Here is a 21,553-nt window from a genome sequence, read left to right on the forward strand (position 1 = left end):
GTAATTGTGTGTTTATCAGTCTCCCTCCCTCCACCCCTTTCCCTTTCCTTCTGCCCAGCGCTGGCCGGTGAGTGTCAGAGGTTTGTCAGCCATTTGCTAATATTTGCTGCGGCTACTGGGTGGCAGATTAAGTTCAAATCCGGTTAGTCTGAAACTTTTCCCCAGCGATAGAAGTTGATGTGTATCAATTTGGAGCCATAGACGAAAAGCAAACCGGAGAGCGCCATCTACAGGCAGTGGGAGGGAAAGGAACGCCCGCCCCCTTCCCGCACACCTTACACGCGGGTTGATTCTGGGCAGTGAGGCCCGCTTCACCTGCAGCCGTCCAGTCCTGAACGCTGCCCCCTCCCTCCTCCCTGCCCGCCTCCCCCACATGCTCCGTGCGTGAGCGGGGAAAGGATTCCTCTTTGATCTACCACCTCAGCCGGGCGAGTGGAGAAAGGCAGCTAGCAAAGTAGGAGGCAATGAAAAAAGGGGAGGGGTAGGATGGATGGCAGGGGTGGGGGTTCAGCATGGGGAGGAGTGAGTTTGCCGGTGGCAGACTAGGGCTATGTGAGCTGCGGAGGGGAGAAATGAATTCTCCAGAAAGGGGCACAGATGCCCCCCGCCCCCAAACCAGAAGCAATAATGCTCAGTACGGAGTATTTCCGTACGCACACACAGGGGCTCTGAACCAGAACCGCTCACAAGCCTCTTCCAAACTTTGCACCTGGTGGAAATTCAGTCCTGGGATTTTTCTCCAAAAATCAGGGAGGGAAATCACAGTCATGCCGGGCTTGATAACAATAATAATGAGCATTCATAAAAAATTAGCATTAACTGTAACAGCAATAATAATTATTATTACTGATCCAACTACAAATACTCCAAACCCCTATTAAAAACAGAAGAAAAAAGTAGCCTTCGGAGGAGGTGTTTGGATATTTTGGTTTCAGCTGGTTTAACCTCTTTCTTCTTCTTTTTTTTAAATGTACACACTGGAAAGAGGTATTGTTGTCTTTCTCTGCATTTAACCATATATAGTGTCGGAAAGATTTTTAAATCAGGCTTTGCAAACTCAGGGGAAAGAGAGAGATAAAACATCAGCTGAAGTGCCAACATGATTTATGAGATGGTGGAAAATATTTCATAAAGATCTCTGGGAGATTCTTTACTTAACCAGTTAGAAAACAAAGGGGGTATTTTGTGACAGATAAGCAAAGGGGTGGGGAAGGAGGGACCAAGAAAGGAAGAGGGGAAACGAACAGTGTTTCATATGATAATAAACACATATGGAAACAAACATTGAGCTCACTGCAAATTGCCCCATTTTCACGTGTGTGAATTTATTTATCCCGAGGTAGGCGTTTCTCTTCTGCTTTCTTGTTAGGTTAAAGCCGTCTCTTTTACTTCTCGACCCGTTTCCGAAATACTTTATAAATCCTCTGCCTGAAAGGAAAAAAAAATAAACAAATAGTGGGGTGGGGGGAGACTCGGGATTGTTTTATTTTCCTTATTTTGACACGCGCGCGCGCAAAACCAGAGAAACTTTGTAACCCCCGGATTTGTAATCTCCCAGTCCCAAATATGCCACTTCAAAGCGATACAACAGGAGGGTTTTTTGTGGGTTTTTTTTTGTGTGTGTGTGTGTGGTTTTTTTTTTTTTTTTTTTTTGAAGTTAAACACCGAGAAAGCTTTGATGTGGATCAAATCCCAGCCGCTTTAGCTCGAGAGATCTCCTGGATCCGGTAGGCGGAAAGCACTTTCATCGGCGGGTGAGGGTGCAAAAAAGAAAGAAAGAAAGAAAGAAAGAAAGAAAGAAAGAAAGAAAGAAAGAAAGAAAGAAAGAAAGAAAAAGAAAAAGAAAAAAAAGAAAGAAAGAAAGAAAGAAAGAAAAAAGAAAAAGAAAAAAGGCCGATGAAACTGACAAGCGCCGTGTATGCGTGGGGGAGAGAATGTGCTTAAATAGGGGAGTTGGAGGCGCCGGAAACAAAGCAGGGAATCAGGCTGTTTAAGCTCAGCGCACCCTCCCGTGTCCCCTCAATTTCTGATCCCCGTCCCCGCTGCAGCCCTTATCTGGAGTTTGTCTTATCCGCTAGTTTCGTTTTTCTCTGTAGTTTTGTCCCCCCCCCCCGCCCCCCAGCGCCCCGGCACTCCCCCCTCCCCCTCTCCTCTGCCCGAGTGACAGAAGCACGGACCTCCTCGCCCGGGCTCCGTCTCCGCGCGCTGGCGAATCAGAGAGTGTTGGAATCTATTGCCTTTGTCTGACAAGTCATCCATCTCCCGGCAAAGGGGGAGGGCGAGGAGGGGTGGGGGTGGGGGGTGGGGGGGGAGAGATCTGGAGGGGGCTTTGCAGCTTTTAGAGAGACACACGCGGGGAGAGGAGGCTCCATTCTCCAGCCAAAGCTCCTCGCAAACACATCCCACCTTGCCAGAAAGTCTGCCAGGAGCGGGACCCTCTGCCTGGGGAGCAGAAGGAGGCGAGGGGACGCAGGGAGGGGGCTGCCGGTGCTCAGAGATCCCGGGGATTTCTACTCCACTTTGAACTTAAATGAACTAGCCCCAGACTTGGCGGAGGAAGAGGAAGGTACCCGCATCATCCTCTGCCGCTGCTGCTTCACCACCACCATCATCATCCTCACCTTGCTTCAGGCGCGCCCAAGCCTCCAGCCCCTTGCTGACCCGGCTGCCAGGGATGATCTGACCCGAGCGCTCCAGCCATGACATCCACCTGCCCCCCGGCCGCTGCCTCTCGCTGCCCGCTGGGACCCTGCTGACCAGAACCATCGGGCTCCGCTTGCTCTGCCCCAGCTCGAGCCAGCTCCCCGTCCACGGCCCCCGGAAAGTTCTCCGCTCCCCGGGCAGGGCCGAGCGCCCGCCCCCCGCCTCCCCTCGCCCTGCTGGCTGCTTTTTTGTTTTCTCCCCTAAGTCTTGAAGTTGAGTTTTAGAGGCGACACGGCGGCTTCAGCCGACTTCTTCCCCTTCCTTTGCCTCCCCATGGATATGCACTGCAAGGCAGACCCCTTCTCAGCAATGCACCGTGAGTACCGGAGCCCAGCTCCTTCTCCTGCATCCCTCCATGCCTCCTTCCCCAACCCTTCTTCCTCACCTGATCCTCTTTCCAGGCCATCCTCCCAGCCGTCTGCCGCCTCCCCCAGCCAAGGTGGGCTCCGAAACCCCTGCCTTGCTTTGCCATCACCGGCCACAGCTGCTCCCTATCTCCTTCGGGGCTAAGATCCCCACCAAAGGGGATCCCGGAGCCTGGGAACCCCCCAAACTTACTGGAGGGAATTAGTGTGTGTGTGAACGGGAACAACAACAACAACAAAATCAGGTCTTGCTCCAAATCCACTTTGCAAATTTGTGCCTCCGAGGGGGAGTAGTTGATTCCGACGCGTGTGTCCACTTGTATTTTCGATCGTTTATATTTTAATCTGCAACGTGGGTCAAAGCTTTATTTTTTTAAATTTTAATACATATATATGTGTGGAACCACAGTTCTCCCTGTCATTTTTTGTTCTTTAAACGGAAGAGGGGGTAAATGTCATTTTTAAATGACTGGGAAAGTGATTGTTTGTTTTAAGGATGAATTAAAGGAAGAAAGAGGACAATTATATTGTTTGGAAATCCGGCATTTTCGAGGGTTATTAAGAAGTCACAATCCCCCTCTTTTTCTTTTTAATTTATTTATTTACCAGATCCCTCGGGTGCATTTTAAATGCATTATTGACATACAAGAAAGTGGATTTCTGATATGTTTTCAGTCTAGAATCTCATTTCAATCAAAGGAGGGGGGAAAGGAAAAAACAACAACCCATGACAATTATTGTAATAATGAAATTGCAATTCATTTGAGCTAACCGCAGGCAGGGAAAATAATTCAGGGATTTAAAAAGACAGAAGGAAAAATAAAAATCTGAGCTAGAGACCATACTGAGTCAGGAAATGAATAATTAAGAACAATTTGTAACTTTCCATGGCGAAACTTTTCAAGACGCTGTCCTGCCAGCTGTTAAAAATAACCCAATATTTAAAGGATACACAGTACAATATGTGGGGTTTTAAAAAATGATTTGCAAGAAGAAAAAGAGCAAACATATAAAGCCCACGAAGAGGGTTGGATGCAGCTTTATTTCTTTTTCAAAATTGCTGCTTTCTGAGCGATTTTGTTAGGGGAAAAAAATATTGTTTCCCAAGTATATTCACTGAAAATACGCCCAGCGTTTGGAAATATTTTGTTTGCACGGCGGCGGCTTTCTTTTTAATTGATTGCAATACCTTTGCATTTAATTTAATTTGGAAAATGTATTTAATCGATAAAAATATTTCACAACCCAGCGGATGATTTAAAGAAAACCCAGGCAGATCTGGGAACGTTTTATTTTTGCTGCCGAATTTTGAAAAGAAAGCGTGATTCAGTTTGGGCCCTATATATAATCCATATATGAGCGGGCAATTATAATACACATAAGCGCTGATTTCCTCACGCGCTCACACATGTATACAGACTCCAGACTGTGTTCTGTTCAAAGGGACAGATGTGTGTGTATATATAGAAAGAAAATAAGGTTTGAAAGGGACCGATCTAAAGTAAAACAAGCCCGGGGGGCAGGGGGGAACCACTGGGTGCAATAATTTGAATTATTAATTTTTTAATCTTTTTTGCATCTGCTGCCTTTTAATATTCTGTAATGCGAGTTATCCAAGGTGCCTTGAATTATTTATTAGCGAGGTGTGGAAGAAACGGCTGGCTTGTAACTTTAGAGGCAACATGTGCAAAAGGTGGTCTGGACGCATGGAGACAAAACCCACCCGCACCATTCCTGAAAGACCCAAAGGATCCCGGGGGGTGGAGGGCAGGAAGAAATGCTCCGCTACCACCACCCAATAATCCCAAGTATTTTTTTTTTCACAAAGGGGTTTTAAAAAAATCTAATCGGGCCAAAAAGAGCGGTCTAAAGAAACCATCTTGGGGTTAGGCTCAAGGCATTTTGGAGGGTGTTTCTTGGGTGTTGATGGGGGGCACGGGCGGGCGGTTGTGAGAGATGAAAAACAATATTTGTGAAATATTTGTGAAATATCTATTTGTGAAGAAGGACTTGGATCGATCGCAGGGCAATGAGAGTTCCCACTAAGTTCAGAGCCAATGAGTCAGTGTCAAAAGCAGGAGAGAAAAAAAACCCAGCAAAAATATAAACAGATCATTTTTCAGCCAACTGCAAAACCAGCGGAAGATCTCTGCAGCAGGTTAGCTCTGGGTGAAAGGAAGGCTCTAAACACAGTAGACACACACTCCCCAGTTCTATCGCTACAGACACCCAGGGATCGTGGCAAATGAAGATATACCTTCTCTAAATATTTATGGGCACACACACATATCTACGAATGCGCATTTGGAGCTCTCGCGCACACACTTAGGTGCGAGCGTCACAAATACAGCTCGTATTTTGCTAATATCCGAATGAAGAGATTTCCTCATTCCTGGCAGCCGCTTCCTGCCTGAAACATTTAGCAGGTGCAAAGCCCCATCCTTCCCGTATTCATCCAAATGATTACTGAAAAAAGGCAACTCGGGCACCCCATGGAAGACCGAGCTGGGGTTTTGTCTGAAGAGGGGCGAATGGGGAATTTTTATTTCCCCTTGAACAGAATCCTTGTTTAAAAAAAAATCAAGGCGAGTTTTTTTTCTGGCGGATTTTTCCCCCCTAAAAGACCGAAAGCTTATGAGAGAGAGAGAGAGAGAGAGAGAGAGAGAGGTTTTGTTTATATAAACTGTAATCGTTTGCGGGATACAAAGACAGCTTTCTTTCTTTCTTTCTTTCTTTCTTTCTTTCTTTCTTTCTTTCTTTCTTTCTTTCTTTCTTTCTTTCTTTCTTTCTTTCCCCTCTAATTCAGAGCTATCCGAAAATAAATGGAGAAAACGAGCTATACCAGGTAAAAATTCTCCAGGGTGAGGGGTGCGGAAATAAAGGCAGCAGGCAATGTGATGGAAAATCATGGCACGGGAATGAAGTGAGAGGGGAAGGAGCAGCTGCAGGAAGAGGACTCTGCCTGGAGCCTCTAGAAGGGAAACTCAAGAGTTTGGGAGAAAATCTCTTCCCAACTCGCCGAGCCGGCACGAGCCTGGAGATCGATGCTCGTCCCCAGAATAATGACCCTGACATTCAGAGATCCTGGGAATAAAGGGGCACAATCGCCGCTGGAGAGTAGCTGGGTGTGTGGAGGGAGGAAAGTGACATTCGTAGGAAATTCACTCCTCTGGGTTAGGGTGTCTTTCTTTCTTTCTTTCTTTCTTTCTTTCTTTCTTTCTTTCTTTCTTTCTTTCTTTCTTTCTTGTCCTTCCCCACACCCTTCTCCCCCTCCATCGCCTCCATTCATAGCTAGTCACTGGAGATGTTGCCCGCGGGTCGCTAACTATCCCCGACTAACGGTCTGTTTCTGGGGTGCGTGGGTTGTTGTGTTTTTTATTCTCTCTCCCCAGCAGGGCATGGGGGAGTGAACCAGCTCGGGGGGGTGTTTGTGAACGGCAGGCCCCTACCTGACGTGGTGAGACAAAGGATAGTCGAGCTGGCTCACCAGGGAGTGCGACCCTGTGACATCTCCAGGCAGCTGCGGGTCAGCCACGGTTGTGTCAGCAAGATCTTGGGCAGGTAAGGCTCGGGCGAGCAGCGGGTGCATCCCCTCCCCTCCTCCAAACTTCCTCCTCTCATGTCCCCCGGGGCCCCCCTCTGCGCCCCCAGGTTGTCACGCAGCCCGAAAGGGGAGAAGAGCAATTTGCAGGACAAACAGCCCCCCTCCCCACCCCCAGCCACCTCTCCCTCCCCTTTGCCTGGGAAATAACCTGAAGCAGGAACATTTTGTGAGTAGGAAAGAAAAGGGAAAAAATCCCCACCCCACCCCCACTCTGCCGAGCGGCCTTAAAAAAACGGTCGCAACCAAATTTGGTGTGAAATCTCCCGGGAGGCAGCTCGGGTGGGGGAACCTGCCTCAGCCCGGCCTTGGGGTTCAGGAAACAGGCTGCCTGTGCCGGAACCTCCCGGCCATCCTCCGACCTGCCCTTTGCACAAGCGGTGTCCAAACCGTGCCGAGCTAGTGGCCACGCGGGGACGTGGGGGTGCCAGGGCCAGAGATGAGCCGAGAGGGCGGGGAGCCCCGAAATCCCGGCTGCGCACCCAGGCCAAGCAAACCGCTCTCCGCCTCCTGCGGCACAGCCAGGCCCTTCCAGCGGGGGAGAGAAAATATGGGGGCTGGGGTGAGAATGGGGGGGGCCAGGAAGGAGGGGAAAACATCAGCGAAAAGGAGGGGGGTGAGCTCAGCGATCGGCTGTGTCCCTGGGCCTCTCACTGGCCCCCATCCCCCTGGATTTTATCCGGGGGGCGGTTTCCGTTTTGTTTCCCCATCGCTGGCTGGGCCTGGAGTTCGGGTGGAAAAAGGAGCCGCCTCCCTTCCCCCCCCCCCACACACACAACACACCCCGCTGCCGCACAAGGGCACAGCCCCACCTCCCCTGCCCCCGGGCTCCCCAGCACACCCCGCTGCCCAAGGGCACAGCCCCACCTCCCCTGCCCCCGGGCTCCCCAGCACACCCCGCTGCCCAAGGGCACAGCCCCACCTCCACTGTCCAGGTCCCCCCGCCCCAGGGCAGCCGCCCAGGAGGCAGGCAATGGCGCCCCGAAGCCGTGCGCCCCCAGGCCCCAGGCGGGGGAGGCTCCGCTCGGCAGCAAGGGCAGATAGAGTTGCGGGGCGCGGGGGCGGCGCGGGGCCGCGGGCCGTGGGGAGGACATGGCATGGCAGCCGGTGGCCAGGTGCGGGTGAGCTCGGGCAGGGGAGCGCAGGCCCCGGGCACTGACCGCGCTCTGCTCTGGAGCAGGTATTACGAGACGGGCAGCATCAAGCCCGGCGTGATCGGCGGCTCCAAGCCCAAAGTGGCGACCCCCAAAGTAGTGGATAAAATCGCCGAGTACAAGAGACAAAACCCGACCATGTTCGCCTGGGAGATCCGGGACCGGCTCCTGGCCGAGGGCATCTGCGACAACGACACGGTGCCCAGCGTCTCCTCCATCAACAGGTAAGGGCGCCCCTCGGCCCGGCACCCAGCGCCCTGCCCCAGGGGCCGGCCATGCGCTCGCTGCCCCCGGGCCAGTCCCCGCTCCCCTGCGCCCAGCCCGATCCACCTTTCCCACAGCTCCCCTGCCCCCACGGCCACTTCCCTTTTATGGCCCCCATAAAGCTCTCCCAGCCGGCAGCCAGCCAGTTCCTTTCGCCTACGGGTTACCCGGGCCGGGGGGCTCTAACATTCCCCCCTCCAAGGCACCCGCCTCCTCTGCGGCCCTGGAGTTCCCCGCTCCCCCAGGCCCGGGGTGACCGGGCTAGTCCCTGGAGGCAGCGCGCCCCCTCCGTGCCCCTGCCCCCGCGGCGAACCCCCAGCCCGGGGCTTTCCGCTCCTGGGGCCTGCTGGTGCTGGAAGCCTGCTCGGAGACGGCGCGCGGGGGCGGCCCCCGGAGGGGACCGGCTGGGTGAAATGACTGGGTGAAAGTGCGCGTCGCGGGGTGTTGCATGGCAGGGCTGGGAGTGCGAGGGTAGGCACCTGCCAGGAGACCTCCTTCCTTCCTTCTGTCCTGCTTCTCTAGCGCTCTTTCCCTCGTGTCAATGGATGCCAGTGTTTTCAGTAATTAAGACTGTGAGATTAAAAGCGCCCATATCTAAAGACAATCACAGCCCGCACTCCTGAGCCATTAAACCACCAAATGTTTGTTTATCTTAAACAAACAGACTTAGCTTCCCAAATGCGAGGCTCCTTCCCCCCACCCCCAGGGGCAGCTGCTAAGCCAGCAAGGACGCCTCTTCCGAAGGCAGGGAAGAGCTCCACGAGGCGTCTAGCTGCTGTTCGAACCTGCACAGATCACAGCCCCTTGCAGAAGTTTTGATTGCAGCGGGATGGATGTAAAACAAACCACCCACCCCTCCCCACCCCTTAGGGAAAGAATCCCTTCTTTGGTGGCAAAAAGGATATATTCCAGGTGACAAAATGGGGAATGCTGCAAGATGTTGTGATGCATATAATCATGTATGAACAACACACACATGCATGAGAGTCACACATTGGCATCACACAGGTAGACACTTACGCGCGCATAGACAAATATCACACCCACCCAGACAGAATAACACAAAGATACAAACACACACAAGACTGTACGTACTTACCCACACATATGCCACACTATTAGAAATATTGTAACACATATAGTCAGGCACTTACAAAAACATACACATTTATGCACTCGGATACAAATACCACTCCAATAGAATAATATATATATATATACAGTCTACACACTCACAAAAGGAGGCCCAACCTCCTTCTTGTTCACCCATTAACTTTGTGTGGGGCTCCCAGAATCCCAGACTTGCAAGGAAATGATTCCTTTAATGGCTGCGGACAATGATAGAAAAAATACACACACTACATGGAGTATATATACACATACCTTAGAGACACATGCACACTGACCAGCATGGTAGTATCTGGTGAGTGCATACATGCATATGCCTGTATATTTACACTTAGGTGTAGCCAGAATGTTGAAAAACCCTGGATGTTCACACCAACATCAGGAAAAATAAACACTGGGGAAACACTACAGTATTTTTTGTCTTGTGCTATCCATGGGAGATTTATCAAAATAAGTCTGATAACCCAGGCAGCATATAAGTCCCAAATTCACATCCTATATAAACAGCTTTACATATTTTGCAAATGATATGGAATTATTCCACATCATCTTGAAAACAGCAGGTAGAATTAGCTGGTAGAATGTACCTTGGCTAAAGAAGATTCCCTCAGACACACAGTCTCTGTAATATACTGCTAGGCTACCCCAGGAAATTATCCCTGTGTGTGCCATCTGTATTAAAATGGTTATTAAGTTATGAACAGGGTAACATAATACTGATCGAGTAATTATACACCCTCCTAAAAAACCTCCAGGTCCCTGTTACTCTCTCAGTCAGGTATTGAAATAGTAAGAGTTTGACATTCAGACACCTTACAAGGCAGCTGTGGAAGGACAGCCAGATATCCCTGAAAGGAATTAAGCCAATGCCCCAGAAGTCCAGAGGAAGGGTTTTAGGTTCTTTGAAGGAACAGCACATTCTTTCAGAGAGGAGCAAAGATGCAGTCTGCTTAGCTGGAACATGCATGCTGGGTTAACTAGCCCAAAGCAAATTGACATCCAATAGCCACTGAAAGCAGGGACTTGTAACCTATTTGGGAAGAGTAGCACATTGCAGCGGGCCGCACGGTGTCGTATTCATGCACAAGACCAGAGCCACATGCTTTCCAGGTCTAATCATACCTTTGCTGCTGATTTATTGTGCTGCCTTGATGTTACTGTGCCTTAGTTTCCCCGCTTCTAAAATGAAGATAATAATACTGACATATCTCAGAGGGGTCGGGGACATTGTACGTTAGCTAACTACAACTCTTTGGGGATGTATATTGATTTATAAATGGTAAATATTATTATATCAGATAGGCCCAACTGTGATGCCCCAGTTCTCACCACTGTGATATTTCAGTGTGAGATTGCCAAGGAAGAATGGGATCTTTTCAGTTTCTGCTGATTAAGACTCTCTTCAATCTCTTTCATAATGCAGGCCCAACCTCCTTCTTGTTCACCCATTAACTTTGTGTGGGGCTCCCAGAATCCCAGACTTGCAAGGAAATGATTCCTTTAATGGCTGCGGACAATGATAGAAAAAGCACCATTTTAGGATGTGTGCTGGGGAGGAACACAGCAGTGTGTTGTGAGAGAACCACAGCAGAACAGGAAATAGAGAGAATGCAAGGGCCCAATCCTGATGCCATTAACAATGCAAGTTTCACCTTTCACTTCAGTGGGAACAACACTGAGAAGATAGTAGAAAGAGACAGGACTGTGTTTACAATTAAAATGCAAATTCTCATTCTCTTCCATTGTCGAAACAAACATTTTGAAATAACCAGATCATGTAGACATCGCATATGTGTGATAAATTGCCGAGTCATGTGACAAACTGCATTTATCATGCACCTGTGTCCACCTCACCTGACCTCTGATCACCAATTTGGCCCTCCCTGGATTTACTCTAACATTCCAACTCCCTGAGTGGTTTCAGACAGACGCCATTTCTTAAAACCAGCCTGACACAAAAACCATTTCATTTCCCCTGCAATGTGGAATTTGCCCCCAAAACTGAATTGGCCCAAAGTCCACCGCGGGCAGTTTTCAGACGTGCACTAATGACAAGTTTAAAGTCCAGTGTCTAGGGGCTCTAGAAATTAGATCTTTGCAGAAATGGCAGAAGCCCGGTTTTCGATCGGGAAATGAGAATAGCGTTTGTCCCTGGAAAGACCAAATATATTAGACTTTAAAGCCATGTGTGACATTTGTATGTATTAAAAAAAAGCTCTTCTAGGGCATTTTAAGAGGTTCTGAAAATGTATTAATTACATTTTCATTTTGCTCTTTCTGAATTCTGTACAGCTGGACTAAGACTAACAAAGGCACATGGGTTTCTAGGTGCAAGGATACAAAAAATAGTCAACGTGAAATTTTTAAAATCTTCCTAAAACCGTTTTAAGTAGATTTTCTGTTAAATTTGTGGCACCCACAGCATACATGTTGGACTGTAAAAGTTTGATCAGCATGCATTTGGGACAACACTTATAACTCACTCTCGGCTGGGCCACTTGTGAGTAACACGATCATCCCAAACTTGTGCCGATGTAACCCCTATGCTGCAACACTGTGTTTTAGCTCTTCATACAGAGTATATTGAAAAACCTATCGTAACCCTCAAGACACCAGCAAAAATCATTTGCCTACCAGTTGGTGGTCTTCTGTTAACGGTGGCGAATAAATATACACAATGCGTTAGTCAATGGACAAAATAGACTTCAATTGGTAGTCTCAAGATGGGTGGTTGTCTAATATGGGAGATTTCCAGTACACATTTCATATATTAAATAATATAAATTAGTGCAGGTTTAATGTATTATATACCTATAAGTCAGATATTGTATATATATCATTGAGAAGCAATTAAGTGGCATAAAGTTCTAATTCCATCAACACAGCAAACAATGAATGTTGATCTCAAATGACTAGAGAGATTTTCCATTATCACATGGAAGCAGACTGGTTATCTCTGATCACTTAAATGTGGACTATTTAAATTGGGTTTGCGTCCGCATTGCTGTTAGCAGTACAGTGGCGTCTCTAGTATGAATTGGGGTGTCGGATATCACTTCCCACTGGGACGAGGCTATCTGATGTCAATAGGGGTGTTGGCTTTGTTTTGCTGCTCTTGGAGAACCTTAAGAACCCAGGTTGTGCATGTTATGATAACCCACTGAGATCTGTACGAGCTATGCTGTGTGCTTTAGTGGGAACAGCACATCATGGAACCATGTTCAGAGTTCTGTAGTTAAGGATTCAACCCCCATTCTATTCTAAGCATTATTTTTTTACCTCCCTCTAACACTCAATATATTGTACAGTCTCCCAGGTGTGGACCCGGCCCACAGACAAAGTGCCCCTCCATTCCGGTACTGAGGTAGCTTTCAGTACTATTAGATTTGCAGTTTGGGAGAAACAGGCATGATCCCTATCTGAGGAATGCAGGAGTCACAGGCTTGTGGAATAATATTATAGTCAGTTTGCATGCTTATGGTTACTCTTTGGACTGTGTGTTTCTCTGATTCGTATAGCAGGGTGTGCAGTTTGCTGGACATGATAAACCTCAGCTGGGTTGTCACATGCTAGGTGGCAGGATAAAGCTTTTTCAGTCCCTCCCAAGAAGTATCTAGTATATGTTCACTTCTAGAATTATGTGATTGGTTTTGGAAAATGTTTTCTGTTACGTTATTTAATAATTGGCCAATGATTCCTAGTTATTGTAGGTCTTCACACTGCCTCCTTTTATGAGGTTCTTTTATAAATACAAATGGAAAGACAGACATTGATTCAGGTGATATCATCCCTGGAACTGTGTTTGTTGTATTGTGAAATATTGAGCATGTGGCTATAAACCATCAGTGTCCACAGGCAGCCTTGTCTAGCAATCGGAGCAGGGGATTTCATGTAGGGAGACTTTGGTTCTCTTGACGAAGCTGCCACTGACTCGATATGTAATCTTGGGGAATTCACTTCATCTCTCTGTGCATTAGTTTCACCCTCTGTAAAATGGAAATGAGATACTTAGTTACCTTTGTAAGCCACTGTTGTGCAGTCTTTGCCTAAAAGATCCCATATAGCTCAAAGTAGAATTATTACAGATCCAATCCTGGAGCACTGCCGATTTACATCAGTCAAGGATTGATCCATCCATCCATCTTTTTATCTATCTGTCTAATCTCTATACACACCCATCTCTCTCTTCCTCTATAGGACACAACTTTTGTAATTCAATCTGTGAGTTTTCCCAAAAAAATCCCGTACCCATCTTTGTCACTTGTGGCCGAGTCCTGGAGTCTCTGCCACCTTCCTCATCCTGCTAAGTAGATGTGAAATCTGGAGGATGGATAATGATTTTTCTGAGGACTCTGGATTGCTGAGAGCATCAGTAATGTGAGCGAGGTCAATAACGACCGAAAGTAACAACTACTGGATGGTCTATATTAAACGAGTTGGTGCCTCTCAGTCCAGTTCCTAGTCAGCAAGTGTCCACATCATATAAACATAGTGCCATAGCTGGTGCTAATCTGCCACTTTCTTGGTTGTTTTAGCAGAGCGGCCAGGGATTAACCCGCCCAGGTACAACGAACAAGCCTCTGACTTGAGGTGGGTTCCTGTAATCCAGTGACGGAGGGCAGGGGTGGGGAATGCTTGCCCTAATGCTGTATCTGCTGTCTGGATAAATAGGGGCCGTGGCTCTCAGGTCTCTTAATCTGGCACCTCTCCTCACACACAAAAGAAACTCTTTCTGGATCCCAGCAAGGGACCGGCACCTTTTACGATCTCCCCATTGGCCTAATGCTGGATACCAGGTTTCCATTCAATTTCCCACCCCAGGGAGAGCAGCTCCTATTCCCAATTGCTTTCAACTGAGCAGAGAATGTGATTGGGTCATGTAGGACTTCATTACATCCTCCTTTTAAACCCAGATTCTCCTAGTCACACACAAACCCAGTGTTACCTCCTTTCCATCATTGCAAATAAAGGACAGGCCCATAAAACTGAGGTCATACACAATGTTGCTTCAGTTAAAGGAGTTGCTTGTGGCACCATTACTTGTCGTATTCCTCACATCTGGCCATTGGCAGGTTGTATCGTGATGCATTCCCTCTGATTTTCCTATCTGGCCCAATGAAGGGCTGGAAAGGAGAGATCTTAGCTCCTGGCATTTATCTTTCCTGCTCTGCAACTCTATATGTTCAGAGACTGCATGTACCTTTTGCCTTTTAAAAAGCTCAACCCTTTCAGTCTAGTATGGACTAGGGTGTAGTACAGCAGCCATTCGCTAGACGCAAAAACTTGCACAAGCTTAACTCGCAACAACAGTGCATTGTTGTTGCGAGTTAAGCTTGTGCAAGTTTTTGCGTATAGCGAATGGCTGCTGTACTACATCCTAGAGGCAGCTGCATTTCAGTGTTGGGTGAATGAGTCCTATGCCGTCAAACCTCATTTATCAGAACCTCTGTTATCCGAAAAACTCATTTGACTTTGGGGCAATGAGTAAAGTAATAAGTAGCTTGGCTAAGAGACAAATAAATAGGGGGACAAGATAATGATCTGCAAATATCTGAAGGGTTCAGACCCTCTGAGGGAGAAAAGGAGTTATTCAGGCTTGTACAAAGTGGTATACTAGGAGTAAAGGGATTAAATTAAGAAAGGAAACATTTAAATTAGTAGCAGAAGGAATTTCCTGGTAGTGAGATCTATTAGGCTGTGGAATTGTCTCTCACAGGAATTCTTCACTGTTTAGGAATATTTAAAACTAGATGGGATAAAAACACGAGAAAATGTAGGGGACACTCCTGCCTTGGCTAGAGAAATGGACTGGATGATTTAACAGTCCATCTGTAACCTTTACGATAGGATAATATGATTGATTCAAAAGGAAGTCATATAGCAAACACATGGAAAAGCCCCTGCTTCTCCATAACCCCATCTAATCAAATGACTTTCATGTTATAGCAAAAAAAAAATCCAGGATTTGACTTTGAAAACATTTAAACTAGGCCAGATCTTGGCCTGAATTAAATTGGCATTGACTCCAAGAGAGGTGTGTCAGTGCTCAATCTGAGGGTCTGGCAGGCAGGGTTCAGTCAGCAAAGTACATGGGCATCCTTCTTGATGCGAGGGGCCACTTAAACATAAGTGCTCAGCATCGGCCTAACTGTGCCCTCACTGAGGTCAATAGGAGCTGAGTTAGGCCAAGGATGAATGCTGTAGAAGACCCCACCCAGAGTATGGATGATTATGACGATGATTAGGGCTACTCAGAAAGGTTCTGCTTGACTTTGTCAATCCATCATTGTTGAAACTGAAAAAGCTGATTAGCATGCGGGGGCGGGGGGGGGGGGTGTCTCACCCATCCCCAATTCCTTTGTCATATACTATCAATCTACTGGCAGATTTGTCAAGCCCAGGTGCTCAGAAATCTTGAGTCAGGGCCCAAAAGTCATGAGAGTGGCTTAAAAATCCTGAGTTTAAAAAATAATAATCCATTTGGGGGGTGTTTTTATTGCCTTCTGGTTTCAGAGCCGTTGGGTCACACTTGGGTCACTTTTTCCAGCTTCTCTCAGGGCAGGTCTACACTTAAAACACTGCAGTTGCCCTGCTCTAATGCGCCAGTGAAGATGCTAGCTATGTCGGCAGGGAAAGCCCTCCCCTCTGCATAGCGCTGTGTACACCAGGGGTTAGCTTGGTATAACTGTGTCACTAAAGGGTGTGGGGGTTTCCTGAGCTATTTAGTTTTGCCGATGTACATGTATAGTGTAGACCTGGCCTGTGCAACCACAAGGGCTAGCAACTCACTATTTTTTAAAAACTGAGAGCTGAGCATCTCATGTAATCAACTGACCCCAGGAGCTGGGGCTTTAAGAAGAACAGCAAATACCATGGCACCTCTGATAAAACACTACAGGGAGCGATTTTTCAGAGGCAACCTCCCATTTTCACAGTGCAAATATCTGGGAGCATGTTTCATACCATGTAGACAGCCATCTTCCTGATTGCAACCTGCAAATCAGATCACAGGGCACCCAAGTGCTTCAGAATATGCCTGGAAACATTCGCACCCAGGAAATTTATGCTTGCAATTATTTGTGGGCTCCCAAACGTGGGTACCGACTCAGAGGCTGAGTTACTGTTGTTATTTATCATATGAATTGCATCCCATTCACAGATCAAGACCCCATTGTGCTAGGCACTGTGCAAACACTGCATTTGCATGGGTCTGAGTTGAGGCTGTTCTGGAAAATCAGCAAGTGGACCTCAACATTCCTTTCGCTGGCAGTCCAGAAAAAGTCTAGCATTTTAAGGGTTAAACAAATATACATGGCTAGCTCCCGGTCAGATTTGCAGAATAAGGGAGCTGTTTGTGGCTAGGGCTCTCCCACGAAAGCATCATCAGCATCGGCCTATAAGGAAGAGCAAAATTGGAGGGGTCCCATCCATTCCTGTTCCCCTAGGGCACATCTTAGAAAAAGATCAAAGGTGGACATTGGCTAGTGCTACAAAATAAATAAATAAATGGGGTCCTAACTGTGCTGAGAACTCAATAAAACAATCACATCAAATACGAGGCGGTATAAATCCACGTCTGCACAGGTAACCCACTCAATTGCTTTTATTATGGCTCAGCCTGGCTCCATTTATTACTATCCGCGGTCTGGGTGAAGGATGCTGACGTGGAGGGTGGTCTCTTTGTGCAATCCTATCCCCGAGCTGCAACAATCAGCCCACAGAGAGGTGGGTTTCGATGGGCAACCAGGACGGATCCATCTGTCTGCATGAAAACCAATCAATAACCCTGTAACTAGACCCCTTGTCACTGGGAAATGGACAACACAATAGTTCAATATCGGGGCCATGGAGGAGATTAGCTGTTGTTGGGGGTGAGGGAGAAAAAAGAAAAAGATCATGTGTGATGTGTGGACAGCACACGTGCGTGTGTCCCTATAGATATGTGTGAGGAAGAGTGAATGAGTGTGTGTGTGTGTGCATGTGCACGCACGTGTATGCATGCGCATGCAGATGGGTACATTTGTGTATATGTATATGTAAATTGTGGGTGAGTTTTTGGGGGTGTATGTCTGTTCTGTGAGCGGCATTGTGAGTATAGTGGACGTGTGTATAGGGACTGCATGTGGAGTGTGTTTGTGTTGATTGGATTATATGTGTGTATCTAAGTGTCTGTATGCAGGGAACATATAGTCTTTGGGAGGTATATATACATACGTATGGGGAGAGGGAGTGCAAGTAAATTGACAGAAGTAAATACCTTGGCTATGTATGCTTGTGGGGAGTGTATGTGTGGCTGGATGAGTGTAGTCCTTGGGGCTTTCAGTGTATGTGTGTGTCTGAGGGTGGAGAACGTATGACTGATGTTGTGGGTAGTGTATGTGTGTGCAAAGCAAGAGGGAAGTATAACATGCTTGCAGGTATAACCCTGAGCTCGCAGGCTGTTACACAGAACATGCCATTCAGAAACATCACCAATGAAATCTACCCAAAGCTCCGAGTGAAATTGGGGAAAACCAGAGAAAGTAGGTTCTCATCTCATGTAATCCCCCTGTCCAAAGACCAGAAATTTAACATTGCCTGCTCCTCTCATCCAATAGCAATGCCCCTCCCAGAATCTCACTGGCTGTGGGCGGCACCTTCTCTCCAGGGCCCTTAGCAAGCCCCCCAACACACACACACACACACACGGGTTTGCCTCCATTAGTTGTGCTCTCTCTGGAGTCAATCACAGTCTTTACCTTGCACTCTCCCTGCCTTGTTCCTGGCCCCCACCTGAGCCGCTTTTCTTAATTTCCAAGGCTAAATCCCCTTCCCTCTCTGTAGACTGCAGGGCACAGGGTTAAACTTTCATCTCTGGCAGGGGGAGCAAATCCCACCAAGGTTCGATGTGGGCCCAGGCCAAAACCCCAGAGCCAAACAGCCTCCAGCTTTGGCTGAGGGGGAAGGTGTCCAAACTTTGTTGATCAGGCTCACCTCTGATCAAGCTATAGAAGGAAAAGTGAATAATGCAACAGAAAAAGGGGAAGAAGGGACAAAATAAACAAGCGAGGCACAAAATGTGTTAACTTATTCCGTAGCAAGTTTGCTCGACACAAAATCCTGACTCTCTGATTTCAGTGGTTTAGCTTATTCTGTCAACACAACAAAATCCCCCCCCCTTTAATTAGAAGGATTAGCAGCTAGAACTGCTCAGAAAAAATTGCTGAAACAGTTCTCTGTCAGAAATGCCACTGCTATGCGACTGATTTTTTTCCAAACTTGTATTGATTTGGGTGAAATTTTGTTTACTTCCAATTTTTTCAAAACATTTTAGCATTTTCAGAATGAAAAGTTCCATTTCTTTGTTTTTGTTTTGAAAACATTTTTCCATTGGCAATGTACTTCCTTTTATATTGGGAAAAAATAAAAAAGGACTGAACTCAAAACGAAACGTTCTGATTGACCCAAACCAACAATTTTTCAGAATTTTGTTTTGTAAAAAAATTCAAAATTTTGGCTTTTTGTCCCAAACTCCGATGGAAAAACCCTTCAAAATGTCACCATTTTTTGTAGAACAGAAAACCCATTTTCTGACTGGTTCCATTAACATCCCAGTCCTTTGTTTGCTACAGAGAGCTGTAATTTTTGTGGTGAACAATTAACAGACCTACTATTTCCTTTGGCTGGGGCTGAGATACAATGCAGGGTGACCTCACGCAGGGTCTAACTGATTCTCCTATGGGGGTGGGAAATAATTTTCCCCCAGGTCAGATTGGCAGAGACCTTGGGGTGGGGTGTTTGCCTTCCTCTGCCACATGGAGTGCGGATCACTTGCCAGGATTATCTGGGTATGTCTCCAATTCTCTGCCGTAGTAGGGGCCTCAAGCACCACTGCACCTCAGTCCCTCCTATTGTCTCTCTGTGGCACATAATAGTCTAGTCTCCTGTGGGCTGTAATATTTTGGTCTAATTTTAGTTGTGGGGTTTAGCTTGAGGGCGATGGGTGGTGGTAGTGGCCTGTGAGATATGGGAGGTCAGATTAGAATTTAGATCATCTGGTGGGCCCTCCTGGCCTTATACTCTAAACTGATGTCCATTTCCAAGCTCTTTCTTTCAATTGCCATGGAACCTTCAGACATTAACATTTGGATGCCTTTTAAAGGGACCATCACCTTATAAAGAGCCATTGCTCTTCTAACAGTTTTTTAAAGGATTGTTTCTGGCCAGTCTGCCTTTAGAAAACACTGCAGCCCAATGCAGCTGCATAATATTGTTTATGGCTAATATTTCCAAAGCATGGTGCCTGAAGCTAGGCTCTCAAATTCACATTTAGTTGCCTGAATACAGCTACAGAAGCCCAGCTTTAATTCTACAGGACTGAAAGTGTTGACCTTTATTTATAAAACGACCGGGGAGGCAAATGATATAGGGGGGATGTGGAGGGGATTATTTTTGCGTGAAGAAGGATTTGTCGGGGGAGGAGAGAGTGTGTTTGTGTATGCACTGCCTGCACAGGGACCAATCCTGTGGCAGTGGAGGGAGACTGGAATAGGAACAATGTGATGTAGGCCCTCCTCCCACCGATCAAACAACAAATCAAAAGTTTGAAATAGACAAAGCATGTGGGGTTCTGTCCCTTTAAGAGCCGCTAAATTGAACGTTGGGGGTCTGACGGTTCTGTAGCAGGTGGGAGAAAGCAAAGGTGGCTGCTGGGTGGGATGGGCTGAGAGAAGAAAGAAGCATCTCATGAAGTCAAGGGGGTAGGAACAGAGTGAAAGACTGAGCAAGATTTGGCCAGATTATTATCACTGAACATAAATCTGGGGTGTTTGTACATAGCATTGCTGTGGCCACCCTCCAGTTCCTCTTAGGGATGCGTGAGATGCGGAGAGGGAATGTACAGTATTGGCAGATGGAATGTTGGTGCCTGAGGGTTCCCAGGCAGCTGTAAGTGGCAGGGCTGGTGGGGACAGTGACCCTGCAGCTCACAGGATGTGTGTGCAGGGAAACGACCCCTGAGCCGGGTAGGCAGGGGCCAAAGTGATCCTTGGGAATGCAAAGGGTAAAGAAGCCCTGGAGAGCAAGAGTGGAAGGAAGAGGCGGGGGCATTCAGGCTAATCATTTGTATAACTCAAAAGACCATCTTTGCCAAAGAGAAAGCGCTGACTGCACCACTCGTACATGCCACTGCGTACTTGGATGCACGCTGACTGATCTGTGCGTGCACATGCAGTGGCTGGGAACACAACAGACACATGCATTTTTGAGGGCTCACCATGGGGCCTGTAATGTTTGATCAGATGTTCTTCCCTGTAATGGATATTTAGGTGAGGCATGACCTCTACACCACGACGTGTAAGAGAAGGGGTGTGTGGGGGTCTACGAGGAAATGTGTCTGTCTGGGCATGTTATGTTTGTAACTAGAATGTGACTGTATGTATGAGGGGTCTATATGAGGAATGGGGAGGGTCATATCTGTGAGACTGTATCATGTGTCTGTGGGCATATGCTAGGAGTCTGTGTTCATGTGGCGGAGCGTGCGTGGGCATAGATACGTGCTAGGAGGATGGTTTTGTGGGGATCTGTTTGTGTTTCTGTCTGAGTATGTGTGTGATATCCTGTCATTTGGGCAGCAGTGTGAATGTATTTGAGGAGTTTGTTAGTGTCTCTTGTACCACAGTTGTGTGTTTGGGGACAGCACATGCATAGCAGTGTACAATTAGTACTGGAGGTGTTTGAGGTAGTCTCTGTGTGCATTCGGGGACAGTGTGTGTTGTAATATGGAAATCATATCACATATATGTGTTTGGGGAAAATATGTATGTGTGAGGTGGGTAGTGGGTATAATGCAAGTGTGTATGTGTAGTAGTGTGTGCATTGCAGGGTGTGTACGTGGTGAAATTGTCTGGGTGAATCTGTGTATGCTACTGGGCATGGTAGTGTGTGTATGTGAGAGAGACTGTATGGGTGTGCATGTGCTGAGATTGTATGGGTGAGCGGGTATGTATGCAGCCGTGAGCATGGTAGAGTGTATGCATATTGAGATGATGTGGATGGATAAGTGTGTATAGCCCAGCCGCTATGTATTTGTGGGATATTGTGCATGAGGGAGTGTGCGTGAGTGGTAGGGCCTAGGACAGAGTGGGAGTGTTAAGGCATTATGTTCGGAAGAGCGTATATGTGTGGTAAGGAATTCTTGTGTTGGTGGATTATTTGTGTGTGAGGGGGAGTGTCTTGGTGTTTGCAGGGAGGGTACGAATGGGGGTAGGGGTGGTACAAGATATATCAGACTCAGCCCCCACTCTCCCCTCTCCCCTCACACTTTCCTCCTCATTACCCAGGTTATCTTGTTTGGGTTA

The 21,553-nt window shown here is 47.3% G+C and overlaps 1 protein-coding gene across 1 annotated transcript in view; it reads left to right on the plus strand.

Annotated features, from left to right (window-relative positions):
- The first annotated feature begins 2,338 nt into the window (after window positions 1–2,338).
- The window catches only part of PAX2 (paired box 2), a 103,962-nt gene continuing 84,747 nt past the window's right edge, over window positions 2,339–21,553 (plus strand). The window contains exons 1-3 of the mRNA XM_074958510.1: window positions 2,339–3,019; window positions 6,461–6,629; window positions 7,850–8,047. Coding sequence (XP_074814611.1) covers window positions 2,977–3,019; window positions 6,461–6,629; window positions 7,850–8,047 — 410 coding nt within the window. The 5' untranslated portion in view covers window positions 2,339–2,976. The remainder of the gene's footprint in view (window positions 3,020–6,460; window positions 6,630–7,849; window positions 8,048–21,553) is intronic.

Source organism: Natator depressus, chromosome 7, assembly GCF_965152275.1.
Source record: "Natator depressus isolate rNatDep1 chromosome 7, rNatDep2.hap1, whole genome shotgun sequence".
Taxonomy (NCBI): Eukaryota; Metazoa; Chordata; order Testudines; family Cheloniidae; genus Natator; species Natator depressus.